Genomic DNA, 15,704 nt, shown 5'->3' on the forward strand with positions numbered 1-15,704 from the left:
TTGTTCTTTGAATGCTAGATGAATCACACAGAGACCCTGTCATTGGAAAATTTCCAATTTAATAGTAGAGGTAAAATATACATGTGAATCATGGAATCAACATAAATGTCCATCAATGATAGGCTGGATAAAGAAAATGTGGTACATATATACCATGGAATACTATGCAGTCATAAAAGATTATGGGTCGGGTGCAGTGGCTTGTGTCTGTAATCCCAGCACTTTGGAGGCCAAGGCAGGTGGATCACGAGGTCAGGAGTTCAAGACCAGCCTGGCCAAGATGGTGAAACCCCGTCTCTACTGAAAATACAAAAAATTAACTGGGCACAGTGGCAGGTGCCTGTAATCCCAGCTACTCTGGAGGCTGAGGCAGGAGAATCGCTTGAACTCAGAGGGTGGCGGTTGTAGTGAGCCGAGATCGTGCCACTGCACTCCAGCCTGGGCGACAGAGTAAGACTCTGTCTCAAAAAATAAAAAATAAAAAATAATTGAGATTATGTCATTTGCAGGGATATGGATGGAGCTGAAGGCCATTATTTTTAGCAAACTAACACAGGAAGAGAAAACCAAATACCACATGTTGTCACTTATAAGTGGCAGCTAAATGATAAGAACATATGGACACATAGAGGGGAATAACACACACTGGGGCCTATCAGAGAGTGGAGGCTGGGAGGAGAGAGAGGAGCAGGAAAAATACCTAATGGCTACTAGGTTTGGTACCGGGGTGATGAAATAATCTGTACAACAAACTCCCATGACACAAATTTACCGATGCAACAAACCTGGACATGTATGTACCCCTGAATTTAAAAGTTAAAAAAATAAAAAATATATATACACAAGTCCTTATAATATAGATAATAATAATTGATAATTGATAATAGAAAGTACACTGTGCTATGCAAATACAAAAGGAGGATGCTTTCATGGGGAAGATGGTAAATCTCAAGGGGAAGCATTAAGCATGAAAATATGTTATAATTATTGGAGAACCAAGATACTGTTAGTATTTAATGAAAACAAAATCCTGAAACACATTATTACTGCAGAAACAATAAAGAATTTTTATCCAGCAAAATTAACATCCTGCTGTGGCCATTTTTCTCATTCCATGAAAATGTCATTCAGAAGTGGCTGTGACCTGGGACCTCAAAGCCGTGAGCTCTCTGCATGTACTTGTGCTCCAGACCCAGCTCTGCTGCTGCTCTGCATGCACTTGCACCTCAGACAGTGGCATCTCTGTGGCCCAGACACGCCCATTTGCTGGACCTAACACCAATGGGCATCCCCTTGGCCACAACCTCCCCTGATAGAAGGAAAAGAGATCAGCAGCACTCCAGCACCTTTTACCGCCGAGGACCCCAATATATGCAAATCAATCAATGTGATACAACACATTAACAAAACGAAAGGAAAAAAAAACCCAGCTTATTATCACAATAGATACAGAAAAAGCATTTGACAAAGTTCAGCATCCATTCATGATTAAAGCTCTCAAAAAAATAGGTATAGAAGGAATTTACCTTAACACAGTATAGGCCATATATGAAACTCCCACAACTAACGTCATAATCAGTGAGGAAAAGCTGCAGGCTTTTCCGTAAGATCTGGTACAAGGAAAGAATACTTACTTCTCTACTTTTCAACACAGTACTGGAAGTCGTAGCCAACAATTAAATAAGGAAAAAAAAAAGGGCAACCAAATCAGAAAATAAATAATGTTATCTCTGTTTGCAAATGACATGATTGTGAACATAGAAAAGTCTAAAGACTCAATGAAAAACCTGTTAGAACTAACAAATGAATTCAGTCAAGTTGCAGGTTATAAAATCAACATACAAAAATCAATCATGTTTCTATACACAAGGAATAAAGTATCTGAAAAGGGAATTAAAAAATCAAACCATTTACAATAGCCATAAAAATAATAAAGTACTCACGAATAAACAACCAAACAGGTCAAAGATTTATACAAGAAAAATTATAAGACATTAATAAAGGAAGTTGAAAAAAATACATGTAAATGGAAAGACATCCCTTATTTATAGATAGGAAGAATTAATATTTTTAAAATGTCCATATTACTGGAAGTGATCTGCATATTCAATGCAATTTGTATCAAAATCCCAATCGTATTCTTCACAAAAATAGAAAAAAAATTCTAAAATACGTATGGAACTACAAAAGAACCTGAATAGCCAAGACATTATTGAGCATAGACATGAAAACTAGAGGCATCATACCTCCTGATTTCAAAATATATTACAAAGCCACAGTAATCAAAACAGTATGGCTTAGGCATAAAAACAGACGCATAGACCAATGGGACAGAATAGAGAGCCCAGAAATAAATCCACGTATGTATGATCAACTAATGTTTGAAACATGTGAGAAAAAGGGACCAGGAAGGAACTGTGGCGAACTGGTAGCTCATACATGCATAGTCAATAGGGGACATTGACAATAGGGGACAGTCCATCCAGTCCCCAGCACTGGTGAATTTTTGTCACAGCAGGATTGTATATTTAAAAGTTCTGTGGAAGCAAATACTATTTTTTAAAAAAATACTGTGTCTATTAGTCATACCGGTTTCTGAGCTAAGAGTTTAGGCTTAATTCAGCAAATGGGGTGCATTGCTCTCTACGTACTAAAGTATGCAGGAATATTTCTTTAAACTTTTCCAATCTAAATGTTTCTTAAATTTTTGCCCAAACATCTGGGAAGATATACCAGTCTCTTAGTTTCTATCAGATATCTCCCTTTTTGTAATTTGTAAATCAAAGTGATTTTCTAAATTCAGTCAAATAGGAGAGGAAAATAGAGTTGCTGTTGGTAACTGTGCCTCATAACTATGGTTAGCGAGTTCTGAGGGTGAAACAAAGCTGACCCTGGAGTTGCGCCTTGGCACTGCCAGCAAGACTGCTTCAGGTTCCTTGCCCGTGTTTGACCCTGCACATGGAGATCCTGCCGATCCCACTTATATTTATAGGTGTCACTCCTGCAGGTAAGCCTAACATACATGGCTCTTCACCGTGAGCCAGGTAATGAATATATGTGTGTAATTTAATCATGATTTATAATCTATTAAATTTAATATCCCATGCCTAATAAGAGAGTGCTTGTGAATTTAGAAATATTTGAAAAAATGAGTTAGAAATTAAGAAAATAAGCAGGTTTAAAATTTGAAAACCAGTAAAGTATCAATATGTGTGTATGTGTATATGTGTGTGTGTGTATCAGGTGTTTACTGCATTTCTAGCACCATACCTGGTGCTAATTAAAAGATTATCATTTAATAATATCTGCTGTTTGCCTGGCTCTTTATTAAACTGTCTCTAATCCTTAAGACTACCCTAAGAAGTAAATGCTAGCATCCCCATTTTTATAAAGAAATAGAGGCTTAGGAATTTGAGTGACTTGTCCAAGATCACATATCTGGTACATTGCATAGCAAACAGACTGTGCTTTGCCTACTGCACAATACAGACTCAAGAGTGTACACATGATAGGACAAGGATATTTAAAATAAGAATTCCATGTGTTGTATTCCGTTTCATTTTGTGAGCATGTGTATGTGTGTGAGCATATGTGTCTGTATACATATATATATATATATATATATTTGTATCATGTGCATATGTATGATCATTCTGAGCAATAGTAAATTCTTTTTAAAGATACGCAGTATATTATTGAAGACAGTGCAGGGTAGAAGTTAGGAATATAGACCATAGAATGAACCTATGTCATGTTTCACCATAAATCATAGCCTGGACTTCAGATCCCTTTTCTGTAAGATCAGGGTTATTGCGAGGTCCACATTAGACAGTGTTCAGCTTGGCACAGTGTTTTATATCCTTGGCACATAATTTATATTTAAATTAAATATTAGCCATTTGTATTGTCATTAATAGATTAATCAGTATGTTTTCTTCTTAAATTTCTTGTCTTCTTCTCTCCTACTTACAAAAAAAGTCACTATACATTGAACCTAGATTCTATAATTCAAAGGCATCAATGGACATTGAGATGCTTGCCTCATATCCAAGATGTAAGAGAAAGTGCACATGCCTATTTTAAGGCAGGCCACAGATAGGCTATAACTTTCAGTTATGAGTGGGTCAATACAATCAAACAAATCAAATAAAATTTAGTAAGAGCATAGACAGACAGTATTTGGAGCAAGTATACAAAGACATAGAAAAGACTATCTACAGGGAGGTTAGAAACTTTTAAGATATACTGGGTAGATAAATTTTAGGTTCATCTTTTGGGAAGCTGTTTAGATGTAATCAAATAGGATTGAATTAAGGAAATTTAAGTCATAATACATCCATTCTTTGTATCTTTTGCTATGTAATGCTACAGGCAGGCAGTAATAAGTACTAGGTTGATTGCAATGAGATAGAACTGAAAAAGGTACATCTAAAAGGATTTTTAAAACTAAAATTTGGTGGCAGATTGAATTTAGGTGGAGGGAGGGAAAGATGTTCTAGGTAGCTCCAATGTTTGGCCACCACGGGTTTATGAGAAGTGGCAGAAACAGATCTAGTTTTTCCAAGGGGCATAGTCCAGTTTTATACTTGGAATTTAGAGTGATCCGCTGGAGATATCTTAGAAGCCAAAACTAACAAGATCCACTTTTTTTTTTTTAACAGGGATAAATGTAAATTCCTACATTAGATTAAGAAATGAATTCAATTGCACAAGTCCAGGATGTGGGATATCTGCTTGACAGTTAGCTTAGGGGTTTTTGTTGGCCACAGACAAAACTAATTATTCACTAACAATGTGCCCTGTTGCTGAAAGAGTACATGCCATGTTAGGCTGCATAATAGAAGTGTTGTCATGCGCCTAAGGGAGACCTGTGGTTCCACCAGCATATATGCTATGAGAGCTGATTTCTTGTCTTACCATAGACTCCATGTTTTCAGAGAGGAGTGCTCACAAAAATTAGAGAGTGGTCAGTATGGTCAGGGGTCTGGAAATTATGTCCTGAGGGAAATAGTTAAGGGGAAAATGGAACAAATTAGAGGGAATATGATAGCAATCTTCAAAACTTTGAAAGATTGTCATGTGAGAGAGAAGGAATGCAAATATTTATTATGATTGCTGTGAGAAGAATTGGGTAGAAATTTCAGAGAACCTAAACATTAAAAAATTAGATATCGATAGCTACATCTTCCTAACAAGATAAAAGTGCTACCCATTAATGGGTGTGCTCATAGGGAAGGTATATAATTGCCCACCTGCATTCTGTATATTGGTCTATGTGACTTGTAAAATTTCCTTCTAGGTGAGGTGCGGTGGCTCATGCCTGTAATCCCAGCACTTTGGGAGGCTGAGGCAGGCTGATCACTTGAAGCCAGGAGTTTGAGACCAGTCTGGCCAACATGGCAAAAATCCCATCTCTATTAAAAAAAAAAATATAGCAAAGTATAGTGGCACATACCTGTAATCCCAGCTACTTGGGAAGCTGAAACATGAGAATCGCTTGAACTCAGTAGGCAGAGGTTGCAGTGAGCTGAGATCATTCCACGGCACTCTAGCCTGGGCGACAGAATGAGACTGTCTCAAAAAAAAGTTCTTCTAATTGTTAGTTGCTATAATTCTGTGGCTCATGGGTCTATGAGTAGCAGTGGTGTCTTTCAATCTATAGCAATCAGTAGCAATGGTGTCTTTCCATCTATAACCATACCAATTTCCAAGGGACAGAGAATACCAATAGAACTTCATTCTATATGTAAATTATTGAAGAGATGCAAACTTTAAAGCTTATCAAATAGTTGTCCGTCTTATGACTAAAGCCTTCCTTCAGGAACTACACATAACCATAGAGAATGTTACTAATGAAATACTGTAAATTCTTTCTGGATATCTGCTATTTCTGCAGCTCTTTGTTAGTAAAACACCATTTGAAACAACTTTGTCAAAGCATTCCAAATATCTTACATCAAATGTCATCTTCTCAGAGTCCTTCTCTAATGACCCTATCTAGTCCTGAGTTACTTTCCATCACATTATCCTGTTTTCTTTTTTTTCATATTTAAGACTAACTACTAACACACTATTTATTTGTTTTTTTATTTGTTGTCTGACTCACTTCCCAACATAGAAGCATTGTAGAGAGGGATCTTGTGTGTCTTGTTCACTCTTCCTCTAGCATTCAGAAATAGTACCATAATAGACATATCTTAAACGTAATTGAATTAATGAAACATCTAGGTTGGGGCTTGAGGTGTTTCTCAAAGGTAACTCAATCCTTGCTACAGTGTTTCTGGACCTTTCTGTATAATTTAAGTAATCTACACTGAAGCTCTGATGTATTTGCCATGGTGACAGAGTATAAATGCTACCACCTAGTCTTTAATTTAAGATTTAAATTTAAATTTATGAATTTAAAGGCAATCAGTGAATATTCCTTTGGTTATCCTATGCTATGAACACTATTCCCAGTCCCACTCACATGATTTTAGTTTTGACTCTGAAATACTTTACAATTTGAGGTTTTTATGTGAACCTTCTTCCTCTTCTCCAAGCTACATTCTTGGTTGCAGAGCTCAGAATTTCACATGGTAACTTTTTCCAGTCAAAGGACCATGTAGTTAATGCATTATCCAGATAAAATGTCTTTTCCCAGGTCATCTATCCATTTTACAATATCTTGGGAGCTAAGTGGGATGAGATAATCAACTGTGGTTGTTGCTCACCCTACTACATTTGCCTAGATTGCCTTTCAAAGTGACCCTTTCCTTTTCCTCAAACCTCCTAATCTCTTACTCTCAGCAGATGACTTTGTTTCATATTTCCTTGAGAAAACAGACACCATCCTTCAGGAACTCTCTCATGTTTTCATCACAAACTCATCTACTTATCTGATCCTCACTCACCCTTTCTTACCTTCCTTCCTACTACCCTTGATGAAGAGCCCTTACTCTTATCTAAGGCCAGCACCCACTTGTACTTTGTACCTATTTCATCTTCTAAAGGATTTTGATTCTGTGAGTATCCCCATATTTAAGGCATGAGTTTCTAATCCTTACAGGGTTATTTCCATCAGCACATAAATAAGCTAATCTATCATTTGTCTTGGGCCAGGGGGAAACTCCAACTTCTTCATTTTCTAGTATCCCTTTATAGTAAAAGTTCTTACAATAATTGTCTATTAGTCATTGTCTCTGCTTTCTCACATTTTCTGCACAGCCCACTTCAATCAGACTTTCTTCCCCAACACTTCACCCCTATTTTCAAGGTCACTAATCACTTTCCGATTGCTAAATCCAGTGGTTATTTCTATGCTTTAATTTTATTTAGTCTTCCCCTGGGATATGTCCCAAATCTTCCTTCTTAAAATACTTTTTTGTTTCTTTTGCTTTTCCCTTGGATTCTGTTACACTATATATCTTGGAAATCCTGAAACATAAGATTTTTGTAATATTGAGGCATTTCTCTCCGAAGAAACCTGTCTGGGAGTGAGGGAATCTGGACAGGGCAGGGAAAGAACCTGAATAAAGAGGTGGTTCCAGGAGAAATGTAGTTTCAGCCCAATCCCTTCAGAGCTTTGGGGCATGCCCTGTAGCACAGAGGCAAAGGGGTTGGGCTGTTATGTCCTGGCATCTGTCATGGTCTAGCAGCTGTCTGGGAGGATGGAGCAGAGGCACAACATTCCAGGTAAAGCACTTCCTTGCAGTTAAGGGAAATTCTTCCAGGAAGGGTGCAGAAGAAAGTCCTCATAGGATAAATTCATGGTAGCTGCGAATGGAGCACTGCTCAGCTGTGGGATGTGGTGTACCAGTTGCTTTAAGTGGCCTATCTTTCCCTTCTACTTCAGCCACTCCTCAGTCACTTCCTCTGCTGGGCTCACATTCTCATCTCTTACAATCCCACATGATGCCTTTTACTTACTGAAGGCTCACAAATTGATTCTGTGTTCTTGATTACTCCAGAAAACCCTAGAATTACTTTTACAACTCCTACCTGACATTGTCATTTAAAGATCTAAAAGGCTTCTTAATTTTAACTTGGATAAAACTAAACTCTTGATTCCTTGTCCCTCCTCCAAACCTGCACTTGTCCCAGTTTCCCCATCTCAGGTGCTCAAGTTCCAAGTTTAGGTGTTATTCATGATCTTCTATTTATCTTACATCATACAACATTCTGGCTCTTCATCCAAAGTATATCCCAAACCCATCCACCTCTCTCCAGGTCCACCACCCACTACCTAGCTCAAGCCGTTGCCTCTTGCCCGCACCACTGCAGTATTGCCTCTGCGTTCTCTTTGTGTTTCACTTCTTGTTGCCCCTGCAGATTCTGCTGTACAGATGCCAGGATGATCCTGTTAAAACACATGTCAAATAATGTTACACATATGCTTAAAACCCTACAGTCATTTCTCACTGAACTTAGAGTAAAATCCCAACCCCTTACCCTGGTTTATGAAACCATATGTAATCTGGCCCAAGTATACCTTTCCAACTTCTTTTTTGGCTGAGTGTTCCTCTACCTACAGTACTCAGCCACATCAGCTGCATCTCCTAGCCTCCTCAACCACACCAAGAATGTGCCTCCATTGGGGTCTTTATTTTGACCATTTCTTCTTCCTTATTGTCACTCAGATCTCAGTCTATATATCAACTTCTAAGACAGGTTCTCCTGATCAATCACTTTCTCCTCACTCTTTAAATTGTCTCTAGAACACTTAACACTGTCTGTTATTCTTGTATTAATTTGTTTAGCCATTTGTAGTCATTGGATGGTTACTTTCTTACTGTGTAAGTGCCTTGAGGGCAAAGATGTTACATGTCTTATGCACGCAATGAATATTTTTTAATGAGTGAATAAATGAATGGCGACCCATCTGCTTTAAGATATATGTATTCACTTAGAATACATATTCTGTGCAGTTTAGACTGCATATTTAAAACTGTTTGTTTATGGATATATTTCTAAGCATCAAAAAAACCCACAAAAAAACAAAAACAAAACCAAAACTGAAACCCACCCTTCTTTACAGTCAAGATTGATTATAATCTGTGATTTCCTTTTGACATACGATGAAATCTAGTTACTATGTACCTTCATATATCTGGGCCAGACCCTTATATTCTGTAAAACACAATGACAAAAATATATCTAACTCATATATAAGAACTTACCACATAACATGCAAAATGAGCACTGTACGGTATATACCCTCAGAAATACACAGAAAAGCATCGATAGTGTGGGAAATTACAAGCTGTTTCTTGTTTACTTTAAAAATATATGTTACCATCCTTTTTTTTAGGTGATAATTCACCATGAGTCTCACACTTCTGCACATTCTGTAAACAGAGGCACTGACTGGCTTTGTTTTGGACCAATTTTTCCAGTATAATTACATAGCAGACGGCCTTGGAGATTAGAAATAGTATCTTCCTCTGGACTGAAGGGCATGGTTACTGCCTATTATAAAAGATTCAGGGTCCCTAAACTCATTGTTCCTGTTCAGTAACACAGCTTACTTCACATCTAGGTATCTCTTTGTGTTCTTTGCATTTTCAGTGCAAAAATAGTAATATTCTGGACACTGCTATTGCTCTAAGTAATAAACGATCCCTTTTATCTTTCCCAGGGATCTCATGTTTTCTACCAGCATTCATGAAACTGCGGCAGGTTTACTTGTTAGCTTGTAAACTGGGTAAAATCTTGGACCTTTCACAATGCCTGACACATTCTTGCATATCTTGCCAGTCCTCATGGAGATTTTCTTGGGCTCTCAGTACTACTAGACTGCTGTGCGTGTTTCACTGAATTTAGGCAAAAGAATGAAATCTACCTCGTTTTGGGAGAGACTTCAAATAGTCACTTTCATAGGCAAATAATAGATCCCCAAAGATGACCACACCTAATCCCCCGATCCTCTGAATGTGTTAGGTTATATGACAAAGGGGAATTAAGGGTGCAGCTAGAAGTAAGGTGGATAGTCAGCTAACCTGGAGAATGGAAGTTACACTAGATTATCCAGGTGGACCCAGTGTAATTATGAGGGTTTTTAAATGTGGAAGGGTCAGCATTAGTGTGATGTGATTTGAAAAAGACTTAACCAGCCACTACTGACTTTAAAGGTACAAGTGGGGCATATAAGCCAGGGAATGGAGGCCAACTCTGAAAGTTAGGAAAGGCAAGCGAACAGATCATCCCCTGGAGTTTCTAGAAATGAACACCAGCTTGATTTTAGTCAGTGAGACTGTTTCTGATTTCTGATCTCCAGAAATACAAGATAAATTTGTGTTGTTCTAAGCCACAAAATTTGTGGTAATTTTTTATAGCAGTTGTGGGAAACCAATGCAGTTACAGACTCTGGATAAAATAGCTACATGAATGTATTTTAACTTCACATTTACAATAGAAGAAGACCTCCAACATGGTAGTAGATGTATTATACTATTATAAATTAGGATAATGGTAATTCTCAGACAAAAGCACATATGCAAGTGAAAACTTTACCATGAATTCCTAGGATGAGAAATTTCATTTTAATATCAATGTGTATTTCTTTGTATTAATTTAAATCATTGTCTTATATCCATAACAAGTACTAGGTGACATTTAAATATAAATGGCTTAAATTTTCTTCTTAATTTTTTTGGTTTTATGTAAATTCATTAGTTTGTTAAAACTTCCAAGATTCCTTTTATTTGGCCTTACTATTAAAATTCTAAAGTATGCAATTGGTAATTAAACCTGAATAGTAAATTATGTTTGGGAGTAAAATAAAAGACTCTTTGTATTTTGGAAAGTACAATTAGATTTTACAAAGAATATTACTATATTTTTGGGAACAATCCTGTCACTGATTTATTGGATTACAACATCAAGGAGGAACTTTTTAACTCCCCTTATGTGGAGTTCTTCCTGGGCCTGACCAATCTGTTCTCTGTAGGACAGATAACTGTAGGGTAGATCTTGTCTACCCTCATTATACCATTTCAATAGTTTCTTTTCTAAATTTTGTGATCATACAGAGTGACATCAAAGTTAAAGGCCCTCCTGAGGCTGTATACATTTAATAGAGTGGTCTTATTGGCCTACATGAGATAGCTCCTTTGAGAATAGTATGTCAGGAGGACCTCAGATCTTTGGCTCTGTTTCTGTTTTCAGTAACTTAGTTCCTTTGCTGAGTGTTTAATAGTTTGATTCTATAGGTCACATAGATACTCTTCTATGTTCGGATACTCTTAAGTTGCGGATGCTCTTAAGTTGCTCAAATGATTTATAAATGGATCATCCATTTATAAATTGTGGTTTTACATATCCTTGGGATGGTTTGTAATATAATTTTAATGAACTTAACTGCTCTAATTAAAAATTAAATTGTGTTTTAATTAACATAAAGTGAGCATGAAGCTCAAATGAACTTTATTTATAAACATAATTTTAGGTATAAGTGAAATAATTGTTTAAAATATTTTGAAGTTTTCTTAGGTTACATAGATCTGAGCAAGGGGGCTTAAATTATTTCTTTTTTTCATTTGAAGTTGGATAATACATGAGTCCATTAAACCTCCATATGTTTGCAGTTGACAACACTAAATCTGGGAAACAACCTTTTAGAAGAAGTTCCGGAAGAGATTAAATATCTTACATCTCTGAAGACTCTCCATTTATCTGGAAATAGGATCTGCAGATTTGCACCTGGAGCCTGTGGTAATTTAGTCAACAAGGAGCAACATTATAGCATCAAATTTAATCTCTCATATTTAATAATATGAAACTGAAATGAAAAAGAATTTTGCATGTTTAGTCTTTTTTTTTGTGGGAGGTATTTACATACTACTCTTGAAATATAGGAGGAATGGCCGTGCGCGGTGGCTCACGCCTGTAATCCCAGCACTTTGGGAGGCCGAGATGGGCGGATCACGAGGTCAGGAGATCGAGACCATCCTGGCTAAACCGGTGAAACCCCGTCTCTACTAAAAAATACAAAAATTAGCCGGGTGAGATGATGGGCGCCTGTAGTCCCAGCTACTCGGGAGGCTGAGGCAGGAGAATGGCGGGAACCCGGGAGGCAGAGCTTGCAGTGAGCTGAGATCTGGCCACTGCACTCCAGCCTGGGCGACAGAGCGAGACTCCATCTCAAAAAAAAAAAAAAAAAAAAAAAAGAAATATAGGAGGAGACAGCATTTTTAAAAAAAGTATTGTATCATATGTTTATTTACATGTAGACCTAAGAAAATAAGTAAGCATCAGTGTTAATGAATTTTCCTCTTTGTAGAATCAATATAAAGTCAGATCGTGAATCTGGGGACTCTTTTCCCGAGCCAGAGATAATTCTATTGGAAAGTCAAATCAAGTAAAGCTCTACCGTAGCTTTGTTCTTTTCACTTTTTATTCTGTCTTAGATATTAAGTCACACTTTTTGATCAAGATACTAAATTTAAATCAATTTGGGGAAAATTTTAAAGAAAATATATGAGATCCAGTAAGTAGCATTTTTTTCTTTCTTTTTCCCATTAAGTAATAATTTCTCCATTCAAGATGATGCTATTCTTATTTAATATTCCTAGAGTGGGCTTAAGGACAAATGTATGACAAAGCGATCTAGATGGCTTTTATAGCTTTATCAACTAATGCAAGGTACTTCACCACTTTCTGTGTTGGTCCTTAGTAGTAAAACTAGAGAAATATTATAAAATTTATAAATTTCTATGAACTTTTGAGGCACAGGTGCTATATATAATCATTGTAATCTTCACACAGAGTTTATTAACCGCATTACCACATGCAGCAATAAATTAGGGGTTATATTTGGCAAATAGCACAAGTAGACTCTAGTACTGTCTTTTTAAAGGTACTTTAAAATCTTAGGTCATATATCTTGGAAAAATATTCTTTTCCAAAATAATAGATGTAACGAACAATTATTGATACTTGAACACATTATATATGCAAAGCCATAGACCAGAATTCAGTTACAAATTTACCTTGGAAGAAAACAGTTTACACTAAAAGTGTTAAGGTCATGCAAATCAATAGATAATAATATTTTATGACCTATACTGAGGGGACAAATGTAAGTGCAACCTGATATACATAAACAATATTGAACATACTAATTTATACTAATTAAGGCTCTATAAGGAATTTTCTATCATGTTGCCTTTAAATTTGAGATAAGTTAGGTATATGTATGTCTGTATCTATATCTATATAGATATATTTTATATATGTATGTAAAAATTTTTTGGAGTGCTCTTGAGTGTCTTTAGTGTCTATATTTTTTAAAAATAATTGTTTTTTTAATTGACAGTTAACAATGGTACATACTCATGGAGTACATAGTGATATTTTGATACATATAATATATAGTGATCAGATCAGGATAATTGGCATAGCTCTCATTTCAAACACTTACCATTTCTTTGAGTTGGGAACATTCTTGATTTGGGGTTGTTGAACTTTGAAAATCCCATGTGATTGACCTAAGTTATGTACTATGTCAGGTCCTGATGATTGAAGGTCAGAAGTAGTTTGATGTCAGGGAGTTTAATGCTGCCCAGCATGGGTCTGAACAACCTTGTTGCATTACATGACCCTGTTTCCCTGACCAGAGCAGATTGATCAGGGCTGGAGTTGTATTCCAAACTAAGCTTGTCATATTTTCTCTTTCTTGGGAATTGTGATAGAGTCTAAAACAGTTTAATTGGTTTGAGATAATTACATGACCTTAGGCAGAGGTTGCAAACTGGTGGCCCATGGGCTGAATCTGGTTCATAAATAAATTGATTCTATTTTGTTGGCCTTTAAAAATCTTTGAATTAGGTGCTCATGTTTTCAAATCAGGAGAGTTCACATAGAAGTCTGGATCTCTGGCTCTTTTTAAAAATCTGTTTTAAAAAAGAAAGATTTAGCAACACTGCAGTTGCATTCCCATATAACAATTGCCAGAGCTGGCTGAATGGTGGTGGCCCTGTCTGACATGGCATGGGATTATCATTTTGATTCCTGTGGACAAGCGAGTTTGAAAGCTCTGTCTTCCCTGTCTGTGAACATTCAAATTCAGAAGTTGTAATATGGTTATGAGTACATAGAAAAATAGAGCAAACATGTTCAAAAGAGAGAATGGAGGGAGGAAAGAGACTGCGAGTAAGATATTATAAATACGAAAATGAGAGAAGCTGTAATGAAGAACTAAACTATATTTTCTGCAGAGATATTCAGACAGTACATTCTTAGGTTCTGGGTGCCTTTTAGCCTCTGATTCCAGTTTGTGATGAGCCTAGTTGCATCCTCATTCCTCAGGCACAGTGATGTGAGTTAGATCTGTAACTTTGCGATAAATCACTCCTTTTTGCTTTAGCTAGTTTAAGAGGGTTTCTGTTACCACCACCAAAAGAGCCTTGGCCAAGGCAATAACCAGAAGGAAAATAAAGGTATGTGGAAAAGTAGAAAGTGACTAAAATGATCTAACAGATGGCTAAAGTGACTAAAATTATTTTTCTAACAGATGGCTTACAAAATTTAATACTGCTTAATCTGAACAACAATCATCTTATGCAGCTTCCTCAAGAAGTCAGCAGGTAATTTTGTTTATAGCAAGACTTGGTTAACAATCACGCCCCTCCTCTATCCCCACCCTGGTCATTTGAAAGCATTATGCCTAGCAACAAGTCCCTGTGGGATTTATACATAGCAAAGAGGGATCTGAAGGACTGAGGCAAGCCACTAATTTTAAGCAGATGATTCTTTAAACACTTTGGAGAAATGAGAAACAGCATGACTTGGTAATCTTTAGTGTAAACACTGGACTTTGAAACATAAAGTTCTAAAGCTGATGGTCTCATTGATTTCCCACCTCTGAGGTTCTTGGAGCTTGGATAGCCACAGAATTGGGCACATTAAATGTTATTTCGCATGTGTATTGTAAACCATTTTGAGTTTGATGGAAAAGGTAATATAAAAACTAAGGATTTAAAACTGCTTTGTCATTTTCATTTTTAAAAACCCCACATTCTATTGTCATTAACCAAAAAAAAAAAAAAAGCTGTTTTTCCTTATCCTGCACATCTGCACAGACAGAATGCCTTTCTGGAGCCAGCTGAGAGCCTTGTCCTTCTGTAGGCAAAACATGCTCTTGGGCTTTTCCTCTGACAGATGGAGAGAGAACTCTGTTCAGGTTTACTTTGGAGACTCCCTTTATTGCCTGTTGAGCAGAAACAGATGTATCACAGAGCAAGAGCATCCAGAGTTTTAAAAGAGAATACAAAACTTTGAACAGTCCTCAACACAGGGCTCTCTGCAGCACCTAACATCTATTCCAATTTACTTGTCTGTACCTCTAGCCAATGCATTAGTTTTTTCCAAATATATTTTTATAAGGAAAGCAATATTTTAAGTCAGAGCAACTAGAAAAGAATTGAATCAATCTAATTTCTATAGAAGATAAATATTTCCAGCAATGAAAATGCCATGCTAATAGTTGTCTGCTTGCTTTTCTATTAATTCAGCTTATCAATTGATTTATATATTGATGATGATATAATTTAAAAAATCCCTTGGGAGATCTCGTGAATGAGGTTCAGGGCATATCTCTGTGCAACTAGATGTATGCCTTTGGGCAAGTAAGTTAACTGCTTTGAACTGCTGCTTTCTCATCTCTAAAGAAAGAATTTTGAATAGATGAACCTCAAAGTTTTTGCAGCTATAACATGTTATGATTT

General features: G+C 36.6%; 1 protein-coding gene across 1 annotated transcript in view; it reads left to right on the plus strand.

Annotated features, from left to right (window-relative positions):
- The window catches only part of LRRC69 (leucine rich repeat containing 69), a 105,740-nt gene that overhangs the window by 8,020 nt on the left and 82,016 nt on the right, over positions 1-15,704 (plus strand). Inside the window, 2 exon segments of the mRNA NM_001193750.2 lie at positions 11,565-11,691; positions 14,492-14,564. Of these exon segments, the coding sequence (NP_001180679.1) occupies positions 11,565-11,691; positions 14,492-14,564 (200 nt within the window).

This window comes from Macaca mulatta, chromosome 8 (assembly GCF_049350105.2).
Source record: "Macaca mulatta isolate MMU2019108-1 chromosome 8, T2T-MMU8v2.0, whole genome shotgun sequence".
Classification (NCBI taxonomy): Eukaryota; Metazoa; Chordata; class Mammalia; order Primates; family Cercopithecidae; genus Macaca; species Macaca mulatta.